The sequence below is a fragment of the Talpa europaea genome, assembly GCF_964194135.1.
Source record: "Talpa europaea genome assembly, chromosome: 4".
NCBI classification, from domain to species: domain Eukaryota; kingdom Metazoa; phylum Chordata; class Mammalia; order Eulipotyphla; family Talpidae; genus Talpa; species Talpa europaea.
This window is the reverse complement of record NC_140070.1, coordinates 31,065,182-31,088,101: the sequence shown is the minus strand read 5'-3', so window position 1 is coordinate 31,088,101 and position 22,920 is coordinate 31,065,182. Positions and strand designations below refer to the sequence as shown.

Sequence of the window (22,920 nt, the reverse complement as noted above, 5' to 3'; positions counted from 1 at the left end):
GGAAGGGTGGGAGCAAAACTCCAAGGTGGGCACTGGCAGGAGAAGCATGGGCAACATCACTACCTGGGTTTGACCCAAGTGAAGGTACAAGAAGGAGGTGGGAAGTGAGGCTGTCTAAATAATTTATTACAGACTGTATAGAGTATCAATATAAAGCTAAATAAAGTACGTCATAGAAACATGGATAAAGAAAATTATCCACAATTCCATTGTGATATGTACACACAATGGAATATTACTCAGTTTTAAAGATAAAATCTTGCCATTTGGGAACATAGATGGACTTAGAAGGTATGATGTTTGGTAGAATAAGTCAAGTGGAGAACTACAAACACCATATGTACAAACTTCATATGTGAACAATAAAAAAACAAAGCTAATGAACAAATAAAACAAAAAACTATAGGAGCAAAATAGTGATTAAAACAGGGAAGAGTGGTGGTTTGAGTAAATAAAATGAATCAACTGTAAGGTGAAGGGTTGAAAACAAACTTTTGGTGGTGATCATAATGTAGTATATATGCATATATATGTGTGTGTGTGTGCATCCATCTATCTATCCATCTACATATAGATGTTCAATTTCTGCTATTATCCTAAGAACCTAAAATAAACTAGAGTGTTTTCATATTGTCACATGTGCAGTAGGACTTAAAAGACACTACAAACCCAAAACTTCTACCCTCAAAGCAATGAAAATTTAAAATTAGCTTGAATGTTCACCATAAAAGGTAGAACTTCCTCATCCAGGAAGGGTGATATGGAGTTGGGCAATGTGTCTTGGCACTTAACAATTTTTTTCCGATTTTATGACATTCGGATTTATTCTGAAACATTCATCAAGAGTGCATGTCAAAAAAAAAATCAAAGGTGCCCATCAAAAATAGTTTTGTGCAAGTGGGAAGGAGGGTAGAGATTAAGAGCCCCATTAGGGAAGGAAAGGCTGTCCATGTTATGGATGCCACTTTTTTTTTCCCCCAGGTTTTCTATTTCTTTTTTTTTTTTTAAAGATTTATTTATGCATACAAGAGCTGGAGCACAGGCCAGAGATGTGGGGGGTGAGAGGATTCACCAGGGACAGAGTGGGCCACTTTTGTGAATGATTGGAACACTGAAGGTTGGCAGATTCAGGATGAAACATTTCTGGAACTTCTCTAGACATTTCCTGAGACATTCCACTGCCTCCTTGGATGAGAGAGTTGGTGTACAGTAGTGGTCTAGGATACTGAGTGCCCTAAGATACCAGGCTAGTATCCTGAGTGAACACAGGATGCTGGGCTGTGAAAGGCACCTTGGCCAAATCTGCCGGGTGGTCCACATAATAGAGTGTGGACCCTCATGCTCGTGGTAGCCAGCCAGGAGGAGGCTAACCTGGTATGGGGTCCAGTGCCAAAGTCAGTCATCCAGGTTTCTGCATATGAAATTAGCTGCTGCTGTGGGAAACAATTCATAACCATTTCACATAAAGTTGCACCTTTTTCTGAATATACGCTGCAGACTCTACAGTGTCTCCAGCCTCTCCAAAACAGTAAGATTTTGGTCACTCACCTTAAACATCTTGTCATGATTGTCCTTCATCTGGAGAATACTGCTACTGGCCACCCGGTTGGAGGCGACAAAAACATAGTGGGAGCCCTGGATACCTGTGCGGAACCACAGTGCTGGGAGGTTGGGGGGGGGGGCGGGGGGCTGCAGCCTCCACAGAGTGTGGGCCTGCGACCATATGATGGAGGGAAGATTGGCGTGACATAGACCGGTACTTTCATTTTTAAGGTTATTTATGATGCCTTAACACCTCGAGTGTGTGTATGCCACTTTACAAAGTTCTGCAGAAGAAAAAGAAACAGATCTTGTGGTAATTATCAAACAGACAGAGAAAAGAATGTAGATTTAATTAGGAAAAACAGACTGAGGTAGAATGAGTTCCAGACTACAATCAACAACTGAGAAAAGACATGAAATCATCTGTCCTAGACATAGACATTGTTGAAAAATACAATAAATATTCAAAGGTAAAAATTAATGAGTTTATTAAAATGAGTTGGCGCTGTAGTAGGCACCGGGGTACAGTAAATAAAACAAAGCACCCACCCCTATAGGGGCTCGCAGTTCCAAGAGAAGTTAGACTTAAGCATGAAGAATTCTAAAAACACGGGTAGAACTGTAGAAGGTTTAGAGCATGGGAGTGGAGAGGAAGCCACATCCAGCTACCCGGAGAAGTCACGAAAGGCCTGAGACCACAGAGCGCCCAGACCAGGAATGGGAAGATGAGTCAGGGTCCACCTGCAGTGCAGAAGGCCAGGAGAGAAGCCAAGTGCAAAGGTGGAAGAGGCTGCAAAACCCGTAGAGCTTGGGGAGGGCTGCACGGTTCTGAGTGTCTGCCCCCCCGGGGTGGGTGGTGGAGAGTGGGGTAAAATGGGCTGTGCAGGGAGTTGGGTAGAATGCTGAGAAGTTCAGGCATATGGACATGTATATATGCATAGAGGAAAAAGCTAGAAGGATGCAAGATTAACATGTACTCCAGTAAATGTCAAACTGGATTACTGTTTTCAAAACCCAATAGCATCACAAAAACTCAAGCAGGTCTATCCAGACTCAGCCCATTGGCAAGGTATTTGCCCTCCCTATTTTTCTCTATGCTTCAATTTCCCCTCTAAAGAATGAAGGCACAATGATACTTACCTCATAGAATTGTTGTGGATTAAAGAAACTAGTGTGTGGGTTGTGTTTAGAATAGTGTCTGTCACATTGAAAGCATAGTGTAAATGTTTGCTAGTATGTACTGGGAGGACTTGGTCGTTTTCTTTCTTGAAAGAGGAAAAAGTGTTGATGTTGTAGTTTGTGGGGTTTCCCCTCCTGTATTGTGTGTGTTTGTGGTGAGTAAGTGCTTGGGAAGAGCTTGGAGAATGAAGGATTGAGGGAATGGCCTGGCATCTGCTCCATTTGCCAGACTTTGTGATTCTGAGTATAATGTTTCCTTTGGACTCAGTGACCACATCACCCCAGAGGGTGGAGTAAGAGGATTCTTTCCTCTCTGTGTCAGCACATAGGAGTGGAGAGGCCGGTTGTACCCAGTGGAAGGACCAGGCCCAATGTTCTTCTGGTCATACCTGCAGCAGAGGCACCCTCCATATGATTTGAAATGCAGTAGAATCTTCACAAGGAGATTGAAGTGGATGATCACATGCTGGTTTCTTCCCAGGCACCTGTGGGTTCCACCTCAGACTTCTAAGAAATGAATGAGGGAACCCTTGAGGGTAGGTCAACCTCCGAGATGACACTGTACAGTCATGAGATCGAGGGAAATTATATTTTTGGTATTCATGTTAAATGATCTAAATGCTTCCCAGAGAACATTTATATTACATGGCAAAATATCTGCAGTTGTTACATATGGATGGTGAACTTAAGGATGAATTTCAGCTTTTTCTTTGTGTTTTTCTATATTGCCCATTTTTATAATTAGCATAATAATTGGGGAGAAATTTTGATCAGAAACAAAATTAGGCAAACTGGCAACACACAGCAAAAATAATTCTTAGTCTCTGAAAAAAAATATGCTGGCTACTAGAGGGAAAGGTGTGGTGGAGGCAGAAGAGGATAGGGGAAGACACAGGAGTTTTGGTGGAGGGTGAGTGAAGTGCATATGCAAATGGAGGTGTGAACATGTACCCCTAAAGTTATATGGTTATGTAAATGACTGAAAAATTAATAAAATTTGAGGGAAAAGTTTGGATTTCACTACAGATACCAAGTGGGGTTTTGTTGAAGACTTTCAGGGATTGGGTTGGATTGATCAAGGCTGAGGGGATTGTGGAAGATGAATTAAAGTGGGGTAGGAATGGCAGCAGGGCCATCAGTTAGGTGATGTTTGCAGTTGAGCAGAAGAGAAATGACTAATGCTTTGATGATAGAATTGAGGAGGAAATGAAAGGATGAAACAAGAAACGTTTAGAAGTTAGGCCTGCCTGGGTCCCATGATATGGGAGAGAAGGTAAGGGAAAGGCAGAACCCACCCTTGTGTAACATCCTCCTGGCCCCCCGTAGGACCTTTCTACTCATTCTTCTATTGCCTTCTGGAGAACAGATACACTTGATTCTCCATCATTTGGCACCTAATGCAATTTTGTCCTACTGAACAGCACACATTTGTGAGCAACATCACAGATGAGTCTGCTGTGACTCTTTTCATTCTACTGGCAGATAATTCCTTTGTGAACAGAAAATTAAGCCAACCTTGACAAATGATCTCCTCATTTTAAACATATCCTCATTCTGTCTTCTTAACTTTCTAATATAATGCTTGGGGATCCCATGAAATTTAGGATTTCTCATTCAACTAATAATCTTCATGAAGGATTAGTTTCTTCAGGTGCTGTTCAAGTCACATTCTTTAGCTCAAGGCAGGAATATGGGACTGTCTATGTACATGCAAGGCCAGATACCTTGTTGGGTTAGTAGGTGTTCTGAAGTGAAACACAGCAAACTTCACAGGACTCCACAGGTGTATGTGACTCCACAGACTATGTAACCAATTTGACCGGTGTAATCAGGATTGAAGAGGTGAAGCTACTCCTCATCTAGAGAAAGCCAACATTCACAGGTATGGATTTTGAAATTTCATGAGTGGTGCATAGTGATAGGACTTTCAGTCCAAAATTGCCACCTTGATGGTTTAACTTCAAACTTGTTGGGCTACCACTTGCAAGTCGAAGACCCTCTACCTCCCCCAAATGCATTTTATTTCAGCACGTTATGTAGCACCTCAACCCATGCACTCTGTCATAATCCCATATGTAATTATGGCACCAAGTGGTCACAGATAAATTTAATGAATGGAAAGTATAACACATACACCTGATGGGAGGTGGCTAGACTTGGGTATAGATAGTCTTGGTTTGAAGAACTCTTGATTCTATTTCTTTTTCTAAATGGATGTACGAGTTCTTGAGTTGCTCTCATTTCTGTATTTAAACTACCTGATGTTTCCAGGACTCACTCTTATGTGTTACTTTTGGAAGCTGCTGGGATTTCTTTCTATCCAGTGACAAGACCTCTCTCCTCCCACAGGTCTTCTATCTGACTGGACTTGGTAGTGAACTCTTTGGCTTCAACCTTTACGGAACCCACCAGGGACTCCTCATTATAATTTTAATTTGCGCCTTCTGAGCCCTGTTGCTCCCCTAATTCCTAGGGCACACATCTCCTGTCTTTATCAGAGCCAAGGGCACAAACCATACAAGTGCTTCTTGAGGAAAAACTCTGCACCATAGGTTTGTCTGCTTATTTATTTCACTTGCTAGGGTTAACACCTTCCTGATAAATGTTCTAAGACTTTTGTTTAAGTTATTATAGAGTTCTGTGAGACCTTATCCCTGCTACTGGCACCTAACACCAGTCTCCTAGTCCTGCTTTAGGGAGCCTGGGCTAACTACTCAAATTTGAAGACCTTTAATCTGGTGAGGCTCTGTTCAGTGATGCATAGAACACCAGATTTTTCAGTCCACATTTAGGGAACAGTAACCAAATCCATGTCTATGACCTATGCATTCAGATGGTTCCAGAGCAGCTGATCCAGCTCCCTCCCCTATTACTTGTGATGCTTGGACTATACATGCTTCATTGTCCTAGGTTCTGCCATAGAACCCTAGGGAACACGCTGGGTATGAAATCCAAGATGCTATGCAAGATTAGTGGTGGGAGCCAAGGGCTACTGAAATTATTTTAGCTTGCAAATCCCATCCTGTTTTCATTATTCATAATATCCTTATGCTCTGAATTGAGATGGTTTATTTGGGGGAAGGAAATGTTTTTAATTGTGAAGGTCTAATATTTATTCAAGTATCAGTCTAACTTTGTTCCTCAAAAACTGGAGAAAATGGAACTTTCAAATCAGAATCTGACTTTTCCCCGACAATTGATGAGAAAAAAAATTCAAACATACAGAAAACCTGACAAAAATGTAAAGCGAACATCCATAATTCCACCACCTAGCTTCTATAGTCAGAATTTAATTTTTATTAGCTAGAACAACTATTTGCCTAAACCTCTGAGTGATGCTGAACAGAGTGATAGCATGAACATAATTACACAGGAAGTATTCTCTCCCTACTGGTAAGTCCAGTGCTTCATAAGTGTTCTGTATTGTGGCCAATTTCATGAGTACTTAAAACAAGCCAACACAGGTCAGCTGTTAGCTGGGTGGAGGAGCTTCCAGAGAGTTCTTCCCAGCTTAAAGAAACAAAATTTCAAAGTCATCTGGCTTGCTGCCTAAGACACCTCCAGCTTTTGGCTCTTATAAGTTGTTACTGTCCATTGGCATAACCTACGACTTTCTGGTTGTGCAATGAGGGAGCAACTAACTCTGCTCTGGACTCAACAGTGACAGGGACAGTGACGGAGAAGCGGGGGCAACTGGGATTCATATCCGTCTACATGATTCTACTCTTATAATTTCTACTCTTTAGCACCCATTGTCCCCACAGATGGCACAGTGCTCTTTCCCTCGGGGGCTCTTCTGCAAATGCATGTAACCATCTCCATGTTTTCCAGAGTCACAGAAGCTTTAAAAAGAAAAGGGAATGTGATTCTTTAAATCTAAAGGAAACACATATAGTGTCTCTCTTTTCCTGAAAGGTCTTTGGTTAAGAACAGCCTCCAGGGCCTCCCCCTCCCCGTGGCGCAGCGATGTGCAGCTGTTGGATTCCCGGCCAGCCAGGGAGATACCCACATAGCACGTCAGACTTCTCCTGTCTTGCCTGCTGCTTCCCTCAGCAGTGTGTTCAGTCCGTCTGCCTGTTCTGCTCTCTGCTCTGTCTCTGGTGAATTCTTTGACCCACCCACGCTTCTGGCTTGTACCCCCATACTTGTATAAATAAATAAATCTTAAAAAAAAAAAAAAAGAACAGCTTCCTAAGCAAAGGTATGTGAGTTCATCAGTGAGCTAGCTCTATCCCACAGATAAAAAAATAGCATGTGACCAAATGAAATGTATAGCAACACACATGCCATTCTAATCCTGTAAGGACTGGTGTTATTTTCTCAATGTTACCCTTGGACAGCCCAGAATGAACAGTTTTGAACAGGAGTGGAATACTTCGGTAAATGTAAAAATTACACTTTTAGAATGAGAATAGTATTTTTAAATGAAAAAAGTCCTTCCCACCTTTGCCTTTCTGAGTATGTAATCTTTTTTTTTTTTATTGTTTGATTTTTTTTTATTGAGATATAATTAACACACCAGAGTTCACCCTTTAAAAGTATTCAATTTAGTGGATTTTGGTACATTCACAAAGTTATCCATTAATTACCAATAATTCCTGCTTGTCTGATTTTTTATTAAAAAAAATAGAAAAACAAAAGTGTAATTTTTTATTCAATAAATATAATTTGATTCTTATGCAATTTTGTTACAGAAAGTGAAGTCCATGATTTTGGAAGGATGAGAGTAATCTATCAGCCAAGTCAGTTTCACACAGTTTCAATAACTGCAGCAATTTCCTTGAACTGTTTGTAGAAATTCTGAAACTGTGGAATTGTCATTTCAAAGGACTTGTTCTTTACTTGCCCTGACTGATCAGCCACTTTAAGCATCACTGCCACGTAAGGATACTTAAGCGATCTGCAATTGTTGGAGCTCACAGCCATCCCCAATTTCCACTGAAAATCCACAAGCTGGTTGGTGACCTTGGACTTGGCATCCAGCAGCGGCTCGGGGGAGCCCTCCATGGCGACCACCCGGGGGGGGGGGGGGGCGCAGCCCGCCAGGTGGCTCTGAGTATGTAATCTTCACTCTAGATCACAGATCAGCAAACCTTTTCTATAGGAGGCCATAGTAAATATTTTGGTTTTTGTGGCCTATATGGTCTGTCTTACAAATTAAGTATCCAGCTCTGCCAAGGTAGCACAAAAGCAGTCATAGGGAATACATAAATAAACAAGCATGGCTACATTTCAATTAAACTTTATGCATGGACCCGTAAATAAAGACAACCATAGTTTTATACACAAAGCAAAGATTTCCTATTTACTCCGCACAGCCCAAACCACCTATATCATGAGTTAAAATTTTACAAACCCACTACACTATGGATGATGGATGATTCTTCAACTGTAGTCTAATCCTCAATGTTCAGATTTCTTTCATTCAATTTGTGAAATCACAGGATTGAAGACATCCTGAACCCATATTTTACCACAATTTAAAAAGTAACGTCTAAGTAGAGGTTGATAGGTTTTAGTCAAATGAGCATGCAAATCCAAGCCCTTTGACTTTCACAGTTGTATGCCATGTTTGGTCAACTGAAGAATATTTTTACATGTTTCTTCATTTGGAAGGTTACACGAATCTTCATAGTGTTCGGTAATCACGCAGTCAATGTTCAAAATTATAACTTTTCAGTAAGTCATTGCTAAGTAATGATTTTTGTTTTTATCTGTGTAGAAAGATTATTTATGACATTGGAATTCAGTAGTCTGTTTTGCAGATTATCTGCCATTGTGTAATTAGGAAGATCACCCCGATGTAATGTCATACTTGTTTAATTCGGAGTTCTTATGACCAATTTGATATAATAACAGGTAGACAGAATTATACAGTGGGTTGCTGAGTGTCCGTTGGCTCCCAGAGATGTGTATTTTCATGTTGGACTTCTAATTATGACTTCCTCTACATTTCTATGAAGTTATGGTATTTATTTTTAAAATTAGTATTTATGAAACCATTAAAATAAGAGTTCAGATGCCTCACAGAGAGTTCCAAATCTCAATAGTGTTAAGCAAATGAAAGTATAAAGTTCTTAAAAAAAAAACCAAGTAATATGATACATAGGATAATATTCAAAAGGTACAAAATGAAGTCTAGTCCCACAGTTGCCCTGCTAGGAAGCAACCACTTGGAGAAACGCACACACTCATGCAAACACATGAGCGTGTGTATATACATTCAATCACTCCTCACACTGCCTCTTGCTTCATTACTTTGACTACACCAGAAAATTTTCCCTGTCTCTACGTATACAACCCTCCTTTTATGTATTTAAATGGCAGCTTAATATTTCATTAGATAGATGACCTTATATTATTTAACCAGGCCTCCGGGATGAACTTCAAGGTTTTTCCCAACTGTTTGCTCTTGCAAACAAGATTGCAATGCTGCCTTGTAACTTTTCATCTTCCTTACGCTGTGATTGTGTTCTTTTTCTTCCAGCACGACTGAAAAGTGATTCTGTGGGACTTTCCCGAAATCTCCTGACCCCAGAACCTTAGCAAGTATTTGCGGTGTTACCGGTTCTTCCTTCAGCATTGTTACTACAAGTCTCTTGTTCATCTGCCTACTTAGGCCCTGGTGAGAGCCGGGTGTGTTATTAACTGTGTGTCAGGGTGTGTGTGAGTCTGAGCAGCAGCAAGCGCACGTGTCCTCAGCCCATTTCTGGTGCTTGATTGCGTGGGAGGAGGCAATTCTGAGAGCAAGTGGCCGCTTGTTCCTTCTCCAGAGGGTGTTGAGCCGGGGTGGCACTGCGATCTATGGTATGTGGGACCGGCGTGGAACACCCCAAGATCCTCTCCCAGCTTTGGTCCACAGTCCTCCCCTGAATCAAGGAGGTGTTTAAAGGTGTCTCTTAGAAACAGGCACCACCCGGGCAGCCCGGCTGCAGAACAATGGGTCCTTTCAGTCACCCCCTTTAGCTGTATGGCTTGTCACCATGACAACCACCCCCATTATTGAAAGTCAGAGCTGGTCCCCGCCTCAGACACTCTCCTCCCGGGCTCCCCTCCCCCTCCGGCCCCACCGTATGGTGTGTGTGGCACTGGCAGCTGTTGTCAAAAGAAGGCACCTCTTTGTCTCCAGGAGATGAAAGACATTTGGTTTTCCTCGTCACACTTTCTCTCCGCCCCGACAACTTTTCTCCGCGCTCTGCACCCTTGTCCCCAGAAGCTACCGTCCAGCTCCGAGGACACACAACCGTAGCTTGGATGCAAATTGCATCTCGGGATCACTCACCCCAAAGTATTTCTGCCTTTACCTCAAACTCTTTTGAGTTACTGGAAGTCTCACTTTGAGGTGGAGAATCCAGACTCGGCGAGTTCGCTTTAGAAATCTCGAGCTTCTCACCATCAACTCAGTTCTGGGAGCTCTAGTGCAAGTCAGTTCGCCCCTCAGACCCACTAGCACCACCTTCCGTAGCGAGGAGCTTATTACCGAGTCTTCCCCGCAAGAGCGCAGGAGCCCTTGCCACCAAGTTAAAAGTTCGGCCTGTTCCTTAGAATAAAGAACAGTTAAGTCTCTCGGGGAGCTCGAGGCTCACAGCTAGACACCCTCTAAAAAAGGCCAGAGGATTATGCAAACAATACGACCTGGATTTTTCTAGACAGTTCTAATCTAAATGTATTATTAAAGTATCTTTAAAAGTTCCATATTGCTTTTAATGAATAGCTAAATACAATTTACTGTCTTTTGTCTGGGATGGGACTTCATAAATTTAAAGAAATCAGGAAAAATCCTGGTTAACTTTGCATCTACTAGGATTTGGGGTTCAAAGAATGTTTCCCCTGAACCTATCTTCTGTATTAGGACCTTAAAATGGGAACAGATGGTGTTTTTGAGACCTATCTGGGGAAAAAAAAAAAAAAAAAGGTTACGGTGGTGAGAGAAAAAGCTGGATGAAGGAGGGGGAAGGACACTGTAGAGAGAAATGCTGACACCCACATGGAGAGAACGAGAATGTAAGCAAAACTGGGTATACTGAACTATTCTGGAGACAAAAACACACCTTAGGATTTAGGATTTAGATGTGTGAGTGGGGGAAATAACCAATATTCTTAAATTTAGAAAATTTAATAAATTGTACCATTGGTTTATGTAATCTTAGAATTTTAGCTAATACTCAAAAGGGGATGCTGGAAGTAGAAACTTGAGGGAAACTTTCAGATCTCTGAGTTTTTCTACTGGTAGTTTTGAGTAAGTTAAAGTTTTAAAAGGACATTTTTAAACTTGGGAGTGTTAAAAGTATAACAAGTTCAGCAGGTGACTGACAAGAGGCACATGTTTCTGGTCTTTACTTCCAATTACTAACAATTACTTTCGGTAAACAGGAAGCAGCCAAGTCTGGGACACAGGAAACAAGTATTTGCAAAGCAAAGGTTTGTTTTTTCCCTCTGAGAATAATTTTTATCTAAATAACTACCTAGAAAATAATATGTTACTCTGAAAACCTGTCTTTTATTATCCAAGCCCTCTTCTTCCCCAACATTATTGAATAAACTTTGGAGGAAATTCCATTTTTTGAAAGATTTAATATTTTGCTAGTGATTTAAAATAAGAGTCACGAAAGTGTCACAATTTGAAATTCTAGTTATTTAACTTAAACTTTTTTAAGTGTTTGTTATTAACAAATAAAATTAATAGACCCTTTGTGACAAGAATACTCATGGTTCTATCAGTAGTCTGATTTTTATGAATACATAATTTTATTTAAATTACAAATGGAATTATGTAGAAGTGAAGTCTATGGAGCTGAGAGGCCACAGCAGGGATGCAGATTACCGTCAAGGGTACAGAACTCCAGGACTCTGATCCCATGTCAATCAAGCATGTCAATTAGCTGTTTTCATTACTGAAAGATTTCACTGCCCTCTCCTCCTCAAATTAAGACCACTGTTAAAATGGAAATTTAAAGTTGCAAAAGATCTTAGAAATCAAGTAGTCCAGCCCTCTCATTTTACAGATAAGGACATTCAGATCCAAGGAATTTATCTAGATAACCTGCCCAAGATGATGATGCCAGTTTGTGGCAATGTATAATTTTGTGATCACTTGCCATCCCCATAACCTTTGCATACCAGAGTTTACCACATTAACCCTCCCTAGTCATTACTTACAGGATCTTCTTGTTACTATACTCGTTTTTTGTCTTTCTTCTTACTTTTTTTAAATTCTTTTTTTAAAAAAGATTATTTATGCATACAAGAACTGGGGTACAGGCCAGAGGTGTGGGAGGGGGGGTGAGAGGATTCACCAGAGACAGAGTGGGGAGCAGAACAGGCAGACTGACTGAAATACACTGCTGAGGGGAGCAGCGGGCGAGACAAGAGAGGTCTGCTGTGCCCTGGGTGGCCAGGGATCGAACTCGTGCTGCAGAGGCTGTGGATTGCTTCATAGTGTGGTGCTTAACACCTTGCGCCACCAGGGAGGCCCTGTCATATTTAGGGTGGGAATCTTTCCTTCACCAATGGGGTGAAATAGGAGGTGATCACAACAGTCCATTTATTCCTAAAACATTTTGTGAGTCCTCTTAGGTGGCAGAACTGTACCTTATAATGGCTATAAAGGTGAGCAAGATAGATAGAGACTGATTAAAAAAAAAGACAATAGAGAAATAAAGGCAGTAATTACAGCTGTAGTGGGTGTTATAAAGACTAGAGAATAGCCCACAATGGCAGAGGAAGAGGAAGCTGGGGGGAGGGGGTGTAAATTTAGATAAAGTAGTGATTGAAGATTCCCTGAGAAGGTGACTTAAGGAAGGCCCAAAGGAAGAAAAGAAGTTATGTGAAGATTGGGGGAAGAATATTTTAAGTTGGGGAGAAAACATATTCCTCTGGTGGGGTAAGGAAGGGGAATTAAAAGAGATTCAACTAGAGAGATGGTGGGTGTGTCTCAGGCTGTTTGGGTTGCTATAACAAAAAATTCCAGACTGGGTGGCATAAAAAACAAACATGTATTTCTCACATTTCTGGAGGTTGGAAAGTCTAAGATCAGGCCAGGGCAGATTCTGGTGGTGTCTGGAAAAGGTCCATTTCCTAGTTCATAGACAGCTGTATTCTCACTATGTCCTCACATGGTGGCAGGGGCATGGGAGCTCTCTGGCATCTCATTTATAAGATACCCAGTCATAAGGAGTAACCCGTTCATAACAGTTCTACTCTCATGACCTAAAAACCTCCCAAAGACCACACTTCCAAACACTACCCCATTGGGCTTTAGGATTTAACATATGAATTTCCAGTCTATAGAAGATGGTAGAGGCATTTGAAATTAATCCTGTGGGATGTCACTGAATGCTTCTAGGCTGCAGATAACTGTTCACCTGCTTAAAATCTCACTTCTGCTGCTATATAGAAAATGGATTGAAATGGGAAGGAGTGGAACTGGGAGGCCGGTCCAGAGGTGGTCTTTTAGACAAGAGAAAAATGTTGGTCTGGGCTTAGGTTGTTGATAGTAGAATTGGAGCGAGAATGGATTTCTGATGTACTTCAGCAATAGAATCAACAGGGTTTGTTTCTGGATTAGAAGAGGGAATTGGGGGCTTAAAGATGATTCGTGGGTATTGGTTCGAGTAGTTGAATGGATAGTGAAATCATTTACAAAGATGGGGAAATTGGAGGTTGGGTAGGCCTGAAGCAAGAACAGCTTTGGAAAGAAAACTCAAGTACCTTTTCACCCTATTAAGAGGCACGTAAGTGAAGCTGTCAAATAGGTGATTGGATATGTGGCCTTGCAGCTCTGTGAAGAGGTTGAGGTTGGACATATAAAATCAGCAGTCATAATTTTTAAAAGAATTTTTACACTGTGCAGTCATCTGGGCAAAGATGCAGAGAGAGAATAGTGTCTAGCAAGAAACGATGGACTAATGCAATCCCTTTGAGGTAGGACTGGGGCCTCACACTCGCATATTCCTGGGTTAATCATCTAGAGAAGGGACCATTTGGTGCACTATTACTTCAGTCAGGAGACTGGAACCAGGAGCCCAGACTGAGGCAACCAGGAGAGGGATGCTGCTGTCACCTTGGCAGGCAGGGTTTGGATTTCAGGAACCTGAGAGTTTTGCTGGGGTTCCTGAGTAAGAGGAGTTACAGAGAACACCCACTCCTGGAAGCAGTTGTGCACTGATACCCCAGGATACCCTGACTGTGTCACAGCTTATGAGCTATATTATTAGTGGCATGTTACTTTCTGTTCATTTTCTTTTTATTCTCCCTGAGTGTTTAGATAAGCTTTGTATAGATGTTCACTGTCTTTGCTCCACTATGAGAAATTAAAGAAAAGCTAATGTGTCCACCCTGGTGTTGAAGAATTAAAGGGATACTGAGCTTAATGGGACATAATGGGACACAGCAGGTAATGAGGGCTCCTCAGGGGAAAATGGGCTTCTTGTTCAAAGCAAGGTGGTCAAGTTCAGGCTCTCCTCTCCACAAGGATAGGCTCCTTCGAAGGTCAACCTTAAAGGAGCTGGTTTTGAGTTTTTATTTTACTGTATTTTATTTTTTATGGCAAGAAGATTTCTCTTTTTTTTTTAAGCTTTTAATTTTATTTTTAAAGATTTATTTATTTATTTATGCAAGCACTGGGTACAGTCAGAAACGTGGGAGGGTGAGAGAATTCACCAGAGCCGGAGCAGAGAGCAGAACAGGCAGACTGATGAATTACACTGCTGAGGAGAGCAGCGGGCGGCAGGAGAGGTCTGTGCGCCATGTGGGACCCTCCCCTGGGAGCCGGGGATCGAACTGGCACTGCAGAGGCTGTGGGCAGCTTTGCAACCCGACGCTCAACCGCTGCACCACCGGGGAGGCCCCTGGTTTTGAGTTTTTAAAGGAAACTGGTCTTGAGAGTTTTTTTTCTCCACATTTGATTGTAAGTTCTTGAAGACAAGGTTTAATAGTCAATGTCCAGAAGGTAGTAAATACTCCACAAATGTTAGTTTAATAGATGAATGAATGTGTATATAAGGCTTAAGATATATACACTGTGGTTCTCAAAGAGTTAATGTAGGGGCAAGGTGGGCACTGAGTAGGTTATCTATGATCCGGCAGACGATAAAGGAGAGTCTTGGAGCCCTCGGTGGCTTTCTCAGGTTTTTATTGAGCTGTTACATATAGAGCAGCAACCAGATACATGGCAGGCAGGGGATTCAGGAGGCCAGGTAGGCCTCCAAGCCCCCGGCAAGAGTTCACTCTGGGCTTCTCTGGCTTTCCTTCTCCCCTTCTCTCTCCTGCCTCTTCTGCTTCTGCTTCTTTCGGTGTCTATCTTGCCTCTACAGTTAACAATCCAGTAATGGTGATCAAACTGCATACATGAATGCATGGCAGAGTGTCAAAGCACTGTAAATTACATGAAAGAACTGTGAGATGATATTTGATCGCAGAGGAGGGAGAAATTACTTTAAGTTTGGGAGAGACTTTGTGGAGGAGAAAATATATGGCTGAGCTATGAGGGCTGAAGAGAATTTCCACAAATAGAATGAGTAAAAGATGAATATGGGCCAAGTACAGGGATCAATGAGAACAAAGACACAGAAGGGAGGCATTCCATTTCTTTAGTGTGTGGTCAGTAGTGAGGTTTGATGCAAGGATGGCATGCATGGGCAGGAGGGGGGGGGGCATGAGGAAGTCAGAGAGGTATGTTGGTGTTTCACATAAGAGCCCTTAAAAATGTCTTTCTCGGGCCTCCCCTGGTGGCGCAGCGGTTGAGCACTGGGTTGCGAAGCTGCCCGCAGCTCTGCAGCGTCGGATCGATCCCCGGCTGCTCCCTGGCCACCAGAGGAGGGTCCCACATGGCACGCAGACCTCTCCTGCCGCCCGCTGCTCCCCTCAGCAGTGTACTTCGGTCCTTCTGCCTGCTCTGCTCCCCACTCTGGCTCTGGTGAATTCTCTCACCCTCCCACATTTCTGACTGTACCCAGTGCTTGTATAAATTAAAATAAATAAATAAATAAATAAAATAAACAAACAAACAAATAAATAAATAAATAAAAATGTCTTTCTCAGTCAACTAGGCTCTGGTCTCAGACCCAGGGAACCCTGGTAGCTGGGATCAGCTTTTCATGGTAGAAAATTTTCTCAATAATAAGAGTGGTAAAACATTAGGATGGTTTATCAGTGGTAACTTTAGAAAATATTTTTCTAGACATTTTTACACATAAAATAGACAACATTTTTGGCGGCCTCTTTTCATGGGGATGTACTCTAGAAGTTTCTGAATTCTGTGTAGTTTGAGTCAACTAAACTATTTTACTGTCAGCTTTGTGCATGACCTTGGGTATCGCTATGACTGAATTCATGCTGTCTCCCCTCCCTTTACTTTTCCAGTAATCCCCATCTCAACAAAAGGTACTTCTAACCATACAGTTGCCCAAATCAGAAACCTAGGAATAATCCCGAATTATTCATTTTCTTTCACCACTCACTTTTAACTAATCCCCAATCCTTATCATTCTACCTCCAAAACACCCTTGGAATTTGTATATTTCTCCCAATCCCCTATCCTGTCTGCAGTCATTACTACTCTCATGCAACCTTCTAAATGATCCTCCTGTGCCCAAGCTTACTTTCCCCAATCCACCCCCCACAAGGTCTTTCTGAAATGTACCACTTCTCATTTTACCAGTGGGCTTCCAGGCTTATCAGATGGGAGGCATGTACTCTGAGCTGGTCGCTTAGACCCTGTGTGTCTGAATTCTAGCTCTGCTATTTGCCTCCTAATTTGACCTTTGGCAACTTACTTATGCAGTGTTTCCATCTATTAAAAATGGGCTCAAATATTTAATCATTTTAGAATAGTTGTGGAGATTAAATTAATCTGGATCTTCTCCTCTTTGAACTTTTAAATTTGGAGTGCCCCTGGATTCTGATTCTCTTTTCTCTTCAAACTCACTCCTTAGTCATCTCAACTGGTTTCTTGTAGCTTTAAATATCCAGATACCAGTAACTTCCAAATTTAGATCTCTCTTAGATCTCTCTTCTGAATCCTAGATAAATATCCAGCTGCCTTTCAACATTTCTACTGGATGACTAAAAGAGCTAATAGAACATAAAACTTCCATGTCTTGAACTGAACTTCTGATTTTCCCTGTTCAAACCTGTTTCACTCATAGTCCTTCTAATCTCAATCAATAGACCTTGAGAGCTTCTTTGGAGGTTCTAATAGGGGAGCACATTCATATACCCTTGACCAAAGAACCAGTTGTCTCTATTGAGGAACACCATCCTCTTAGACTGAACATGCACATGGGGCAGCGAGGGAGAGGGAACACCAGCCTAGCCAGACAGATCCGTAGAGTCAACCCTGGAGATCAATGGGGTGACAGATATCACAGCCAGATCGCCCTCACATCCTTAGTCTCACTGATGACTTAGTTGTCCTTCATTCCTTCATTTTCCTCTTGTTTACACTCCCCATATCCCATCCACCTGGAAATCCAGCTCGCTCCTCCTTCAGGTTAGAGAAACTGACTTCTCTACACACACACACACACCCCTGTAGAAGCCTTGTCAATTCTCAGATTACTACACAGCCTCCTAAATGATCTTCTACTCTGACCCACCTACCTCGCTGATAAGTCACATGGTATCACTCTTGCTTAAACCCTCCATTAGCCCCCACTTCACAACCAGTCCAAGCCAAAATCCTTTAAACAGATTTCAAGAGCCTGTGTAATCAAGTCCCTATCCTCAACCCTATTACATCATCTCCTTTACCCCTGGCTAGTTCACTACTGTGGTAGAACCTGTCTTTTCCATTGTGCCATTATTCTTCCTGTTGCTGGGACTCCCCACATATGCTCTAATGTTAAAACCATTGCACTGCTTATTCCCTTCACTGGAAAGCTCTTCCCACAGATATCCTTAAACTAACTCCCTCTCCTTTAAATCCTTGCCCAGGGGCCTGTCTGGTGGCACAAGGGGTTAAGTCACAGCTCTATGAAGCTATCTGCTGCTACTGCAGCACGAATTCAATCCCCATCCAGGGAAGTGGCCCACATGGGACAGCAGACCTCTTCTGTCTCACCCGCTGCTTCCCTCAGCAGTGTATTTCAGTCATTCTGCCTGTTCTGTTCCCCACTCTGTCTCTTGTGAATCCTCTTACCCCCTGCACCTCTGGCCTGTATCCCAGTTCTTTCTTTCTTTTTTTTTTAAAGATTTATTTTTTATTTATTCATACAAGAACCGGAGTACAGGCCAGATTCGCGGGAAGGTGAGAGGATTCACCAGAGACAGAGCGGGGAATAGAACAGGCAGACTGAAGAAATACACTGCTGAGGGGAGCAGCGGGTGAGACAGGAGAGGTCTGCTGCGCCATGTGGGACCCTCTCCCGCCGGCTGGGATCTAAACGGCACTGCAGAGGCTGTGGACAGCGTCACAGCACAGCGCTCAACCGCCTGCGCCACTAGGGGAGGCACTAACCCACTTCTTGTATGCATAAATATATTTTTAAAAAAATAAATTTTTACCCAAATGTCTCCTTCCAATGAGACTTACTCTTACTACCATAAATTACTAACTTCAGTGAAAAAATATAATTTGGGGGCCACCCTGGTGGCGCAGGTGGTTGAGCACTGCACTGTGAAGCTGTCTGCAGCCTCTGCAGCATGGTTGGATCCTGGCCAGCCCAGGAGAAACCCACACAGTGCAACAGACCTCTCCTGTCTTGCCTGCTGCTCTCCTCAGCAGTGTATTTCGTCAGTCTGTCTGTTTTGTTCCTCGCTCTGTCTCTGGTGAGTCCTCTCACCCTCTTGTGCATCTGGTCTGTACCTGGGTCCTTGTATAAATAAATAAATCTTAGGGCCTCCCCGGTGGAGCAGTGGTTGAGCACTGGGTTGTGAAGCTGCCCGCAGCCTCTGCAGGGACGGTTCGATCCCCGGCTGCTCCCTGGCCACTGGAGGAGGGTCCTGCGTAGCGCGCAGACCTCTCCTGCCGCCCGCTGCTCCCCTCAGCAGTGTGCTTCGGTCCTTCTGCCTACTCTGCTCCCCGCTCTGGCTCTGGTGAATTCTCTCGCCCTCCCGCGCTTCTGACTGTACCCAGTGCTTGTATAAATAAATAAATAAATAAATCTTTAACAAACAAACAAATAAATAAATAATCTTTAAAAAAAGTTATAACTTGGGCCTCCCTGGTGGCGCAAGGGTTAAGCACTGCACTATGAAGCAATCTGTAGCCTCTGAGCATGAGTTCAATCCCTGGCTGGCCAGCGAGAAACCCACATGGCGAGGCAGACCTCTCCTGTCTCGACTACTGCTCCCCTCTGCAGTACATTTCCGCCAATCTGCCTGTTCTGCTCCCTACTCTGTCTCTGGTGAATCCTCTCACCCCGCGCATCTCTGGCCTGTGCCCCAGCTCTTGTGTGCATAAATAAATAAATCTTTTTAAAAAATTAAAAAAAATTATAATTTGTGGGCCTCCCTGGTGGCACAAGGGGTCAAGTCTCAACACTATGAAACTATCAGCAGCCACTGCAGCCCTCCCCGGCCAGAGAGCTAAGCCACATAAAGCAGCAGATCTCTCCTGTCTCGCCAGCTGCTTCCCTCGGCAGTTTATTTCAGTAGATCCACCTGTTCTGTTCCCCACTCTGTCTCTTGTGAATCCTCTCACCTCCCTGCAAATCTGGCCTGCACACCAGCTCTTGTATGCATAAATAAATAGATCTTAAAAAAATAAATGAAAATTTTAACTTGCTTTCCAGTCCCATGATATTCCTGAACTCCATTCTGTTTTTTCCCCTGTACTTGCCAGCTTTTAATATACTGTATACTTGTTATGCTTATTGGTTATGTCTTCCCCTCCCCCCCACTAGAATGTAAGTTCCATTAGATACATTATTCCTGTCTTAGGCATCATGTATCCAAGCAAAAGAACAGTGCGTGCCAGCTGCATAGTAGGGCTCTCTTAGTATTTATCAATCATGCAGGGTACATGGTGTTTTGTAACTATTACCAAGTAATGCAAAACTAATCACTATTTTGTTCCTACTTACTCTCTTAATCTCATTTCAGGAAAAATGAATGAACTCCCATTCCAGTTCAGTTACAAATCTCTGGTCTCTACAGGTTTTCACATGTACCCTTCTCTCTGCCTTTCCACCCAATGAAACCCATATTCATCTTTCAGGTTTCTGTTCAGAGGGAGTTCTCTGATGTAGGCCAGTCCCCTCCACCAACACCCCTGCCCCACCCCCTACCACCATGTGTTCTTTGCTCATCACACTGTTTTGTAATTACTTGATTATTTGCTTCTCACTTGACTCAGACAACAGAGGCTATGCCTGTGATACTACTCGTTGCAGTATCCTCTGTACCCAGCCCAAGATTTGATACACAGGAGTCTCTCCTTGATTTACTTCAATAAATGAATGAGAAATGCCCACAGTAGTGATTGCATTTTTGCACCTGAGATATGCATTGCTTGGTAACCATGTGTAATTGTTTTTTGTGTTGTTTTTCAGTAATAACAATGCATTACACCTTGCTAATTCAATCCTCACAACAACCCTACAAAGTAGGTGCTATTAGTGTCCTTATTTGAGAAGTGAGGAACTTTAAATTCAGAGAAGTTAAGGTACTTTCTCAGGGTCACACAGCTGGTAAGCATTAGCAAGATTCACACTCAGGCACTAGAATCCCTAAGATTGTAGGGTGTCACATCAGTTAGGCATTTCGATTTTTGGCTTTCCCATTTACTTAGCTCAAAATTAGTCTGTTATCTGCCCTTAGCAAGTATGGCGAGAACAATCTACACCACTTTCAATAAACATTTATCAACAAACAAAAATAAACATTTATCATGGTCCTGTTTGTGGAGGAGCTACCACTTAGTCCCCCCGTTTTCCCAATGAAAACTAGAGCCCAGGTACGGTGACACCCTCTCCGTCTAGGTGGACATCAGTTACCATCACCTCCATGGCTTATTTTATTGAACACAAACAATGCTTTTGGCGTGAAGGCAAACCCTTTCCACATCTCATTTCATTTAATAACTAATTTTCAGTTAAAATAAAGTTGAGCCTGGGCCTCCCCGGTGGCGCAGTGGGTTGAGTGTCGCGCTGTGAAGCTGTCCGCAGCCTCAGCCGCGCGGGTTTGATTCCCAGCCAGCCAGGGAGATTGCCACATGGTGCAGCAGCCCTCTCCTGCCCCCCTCAGCAGTGTCTTCGGTCCCTCTGCCTGTTCTGCTCCCTGCTCTATTTCTGGTGAATTCTCTCACCCTCCCGCGCCTCTTACCTGAGCCCCAACTATTGTATAAATAAATAAATCTTAAAAAAAATTATAAAAAAATAAAGTTAAGTCTTGTCTTCTGACTTCTCGCCATACCTTCTGGATCACACTGACTTGAGTCACGTACATCTGAAATGGGGGGATCAAAGTCATGAGCGCGCCGGTGCAGTTGTGGAGACCTGCCCAGGCCCCTCAATATCAGATCTGGAAACTGAGATTCTGATGTCTTGCTGAGAGTGGTCTACCTGGGGCTGGACGAGGCCTCCTGAATCCGGGTCCAGGGCTTCAGGATCAGACGCCTGACAGCTCATCACCCTTACTTTACCCGTCGCAGCAAATGAAAAGGCAGCATGTCTTTTTTAAACGTACTTAACCTAATGGAGAGTAGTGATTACCACCCATGATTTATTACTCACGATATGCTCTAAGATTAATCATGCCCCAGATACCCACACCTGCCAGCATCCCCCCCCCCCCCCCCCCCGAGCTGCACTCCGCGGCCACGCAGGTGGCAGTGGCAGCAGCCCAGGCCCTTTGTAACCGGCGAACTAGGGTCCAGGCGGCCCGCAGACTATTCCCGACAGCCAATCAGGCGCGGCCTCTCAGCGCTGAACCAATCACAGATCACCGAAGTCTTAACAAAAGCCAATTGGGGGCTGGAGCCCTGGAACTGGGTGAGCCGCGGGCCCCGATCAATCAGAGGGGAGGAGCAGATCACCGACGCCCAATCGCCGGCCTTCACACTCCGGGCTCGGGCGGCGCTGGCGCGAGGCCCGCGGGCCGGCCAATCAGCGGGCGAGCGGCCAGTGCGCCGCGCCAGGGGGCGGCCGGGGGGCGGGGCCTGCCGGAGCCGCGGAACGGTGGGAGCCGAGGAGCGCGAGGCCGGGTGAGCATCGCCGGCGGCCCGGGTCGGAGGTGGGGGCAACGCGCGCGCGCGCAGCGACCGCGACGGGAGCGGGGACGCCCGAAGGTCGGGGCCGGGGCGGGCGCGGGGCTGGGGCAGAGTCATCGGATGCCACCGGGAGGACCCTGCGAGCTGCGGGATGCGGCGGGGAGAGATGAGGGACGGAGTACCAGGCTGGGGAGGTGACGCGCGCCGGCGGGGGAGCTGAAGGTGGAGGGCTTCTGTTGCCATGGCAACGCATGGGTGCAAACTGACGGGGCTCTGGCGTCGTGACCCATTTCTAACCCCTCCTCACCACCCCACTTAAATCCTCCCCCGGTCTGCCCTCCACCCCCCAAATGGCCTCCGTCATCCCTGGCTCGCAGGCGGCTAAGCGGAGACCGGCTCCGAAATAACCCACTTAGGCAGCCGCATCTCCTCCACACCCTGACTACCTTCTCCTGTCCTTCCCTTCTGCCATCTCGTCCACCGCCGAGGGGATCAAGCGTGCCCTGGGGCAGTTGGTACTACAGGCCTTGGTGATTACACCACCTGGACCAGATCACTCGGTTCCCTTTGCAGCCACCCCATTCTGGGGACTGGCACCGTAAAGATTCTGCCGTCTGGGGAACCTGGAATATGCCTCAGGGCTTTTTTTCCCAAGGCATCCAACAATGAGCCTCACGTGTAATAAGTATTTAGAACGCTGGTCCAGCCTGACAGAGTGAATGAAGACCATAATGACAATGACAGCTTTCCAGTCCATGGACCGGTGTTGCCCAACAGAAATACGTTACGTAGGAAATATGTAATTTTACATTTTATAGTTAACCACATTAAAATAATGGGAGGCTAAATTAATTATACTTAACCCAGTATATTCAAATAAACCAATATTAAATATAATCACTAGCAGTTGAATGCTAATTATTAAATTCATTGTTGTTGACAAATTGACTTAAAACTTTTTTAATAAAAAGTCTTCAAAATTTGGTATCTTACACTCTTAGCAGTTCTCAGTTGGGATTGGTTAATAGCTGCATTTGGCTAATGGCTAC

At 43.9% G+C, this 22,920-nt stretch overlaps 1 protein-coding gene and 1 pseudogene across 2 annotated transcripts; both read right to left on the bottom strand.

The window, feature by feature from the left end:
* Positions 1-766: 766 nt before the first annotated feature.
* Positions 767-6,425, bottom strand: LOC311170193 (proteasome subunit beta type-2-like; annotated as a pseudogene). The gene is made up of 2 exons: positions 6,330-6,425; positions 767-1,713 (listed from the first exon to the last, which is right to left on the bottom strand). The product of its transcript is annotated as a proteasome subunit beta type-2-like (transcript).
* Positions 6,426-7,470: 1,045 nt separating this feature from the next.
* Positions 7,471-7,728, bottom strand: LOC311170104 (COMM domain-containing protein 6; the record flags this gene model as incomplete). The annotated part of the gene is made up of 1 exon (XM_084232455.1): positions 7,471-7,728. One exon carries the CDS (start codon positions 7,726-7,728, stop codon positions 7,471-7,473), a length of 258 nt encoding a protein of 85 aa, XP_084088581.1.
* Positions 7,729-22,920: the final 15,192 nt, after the last annotated feature.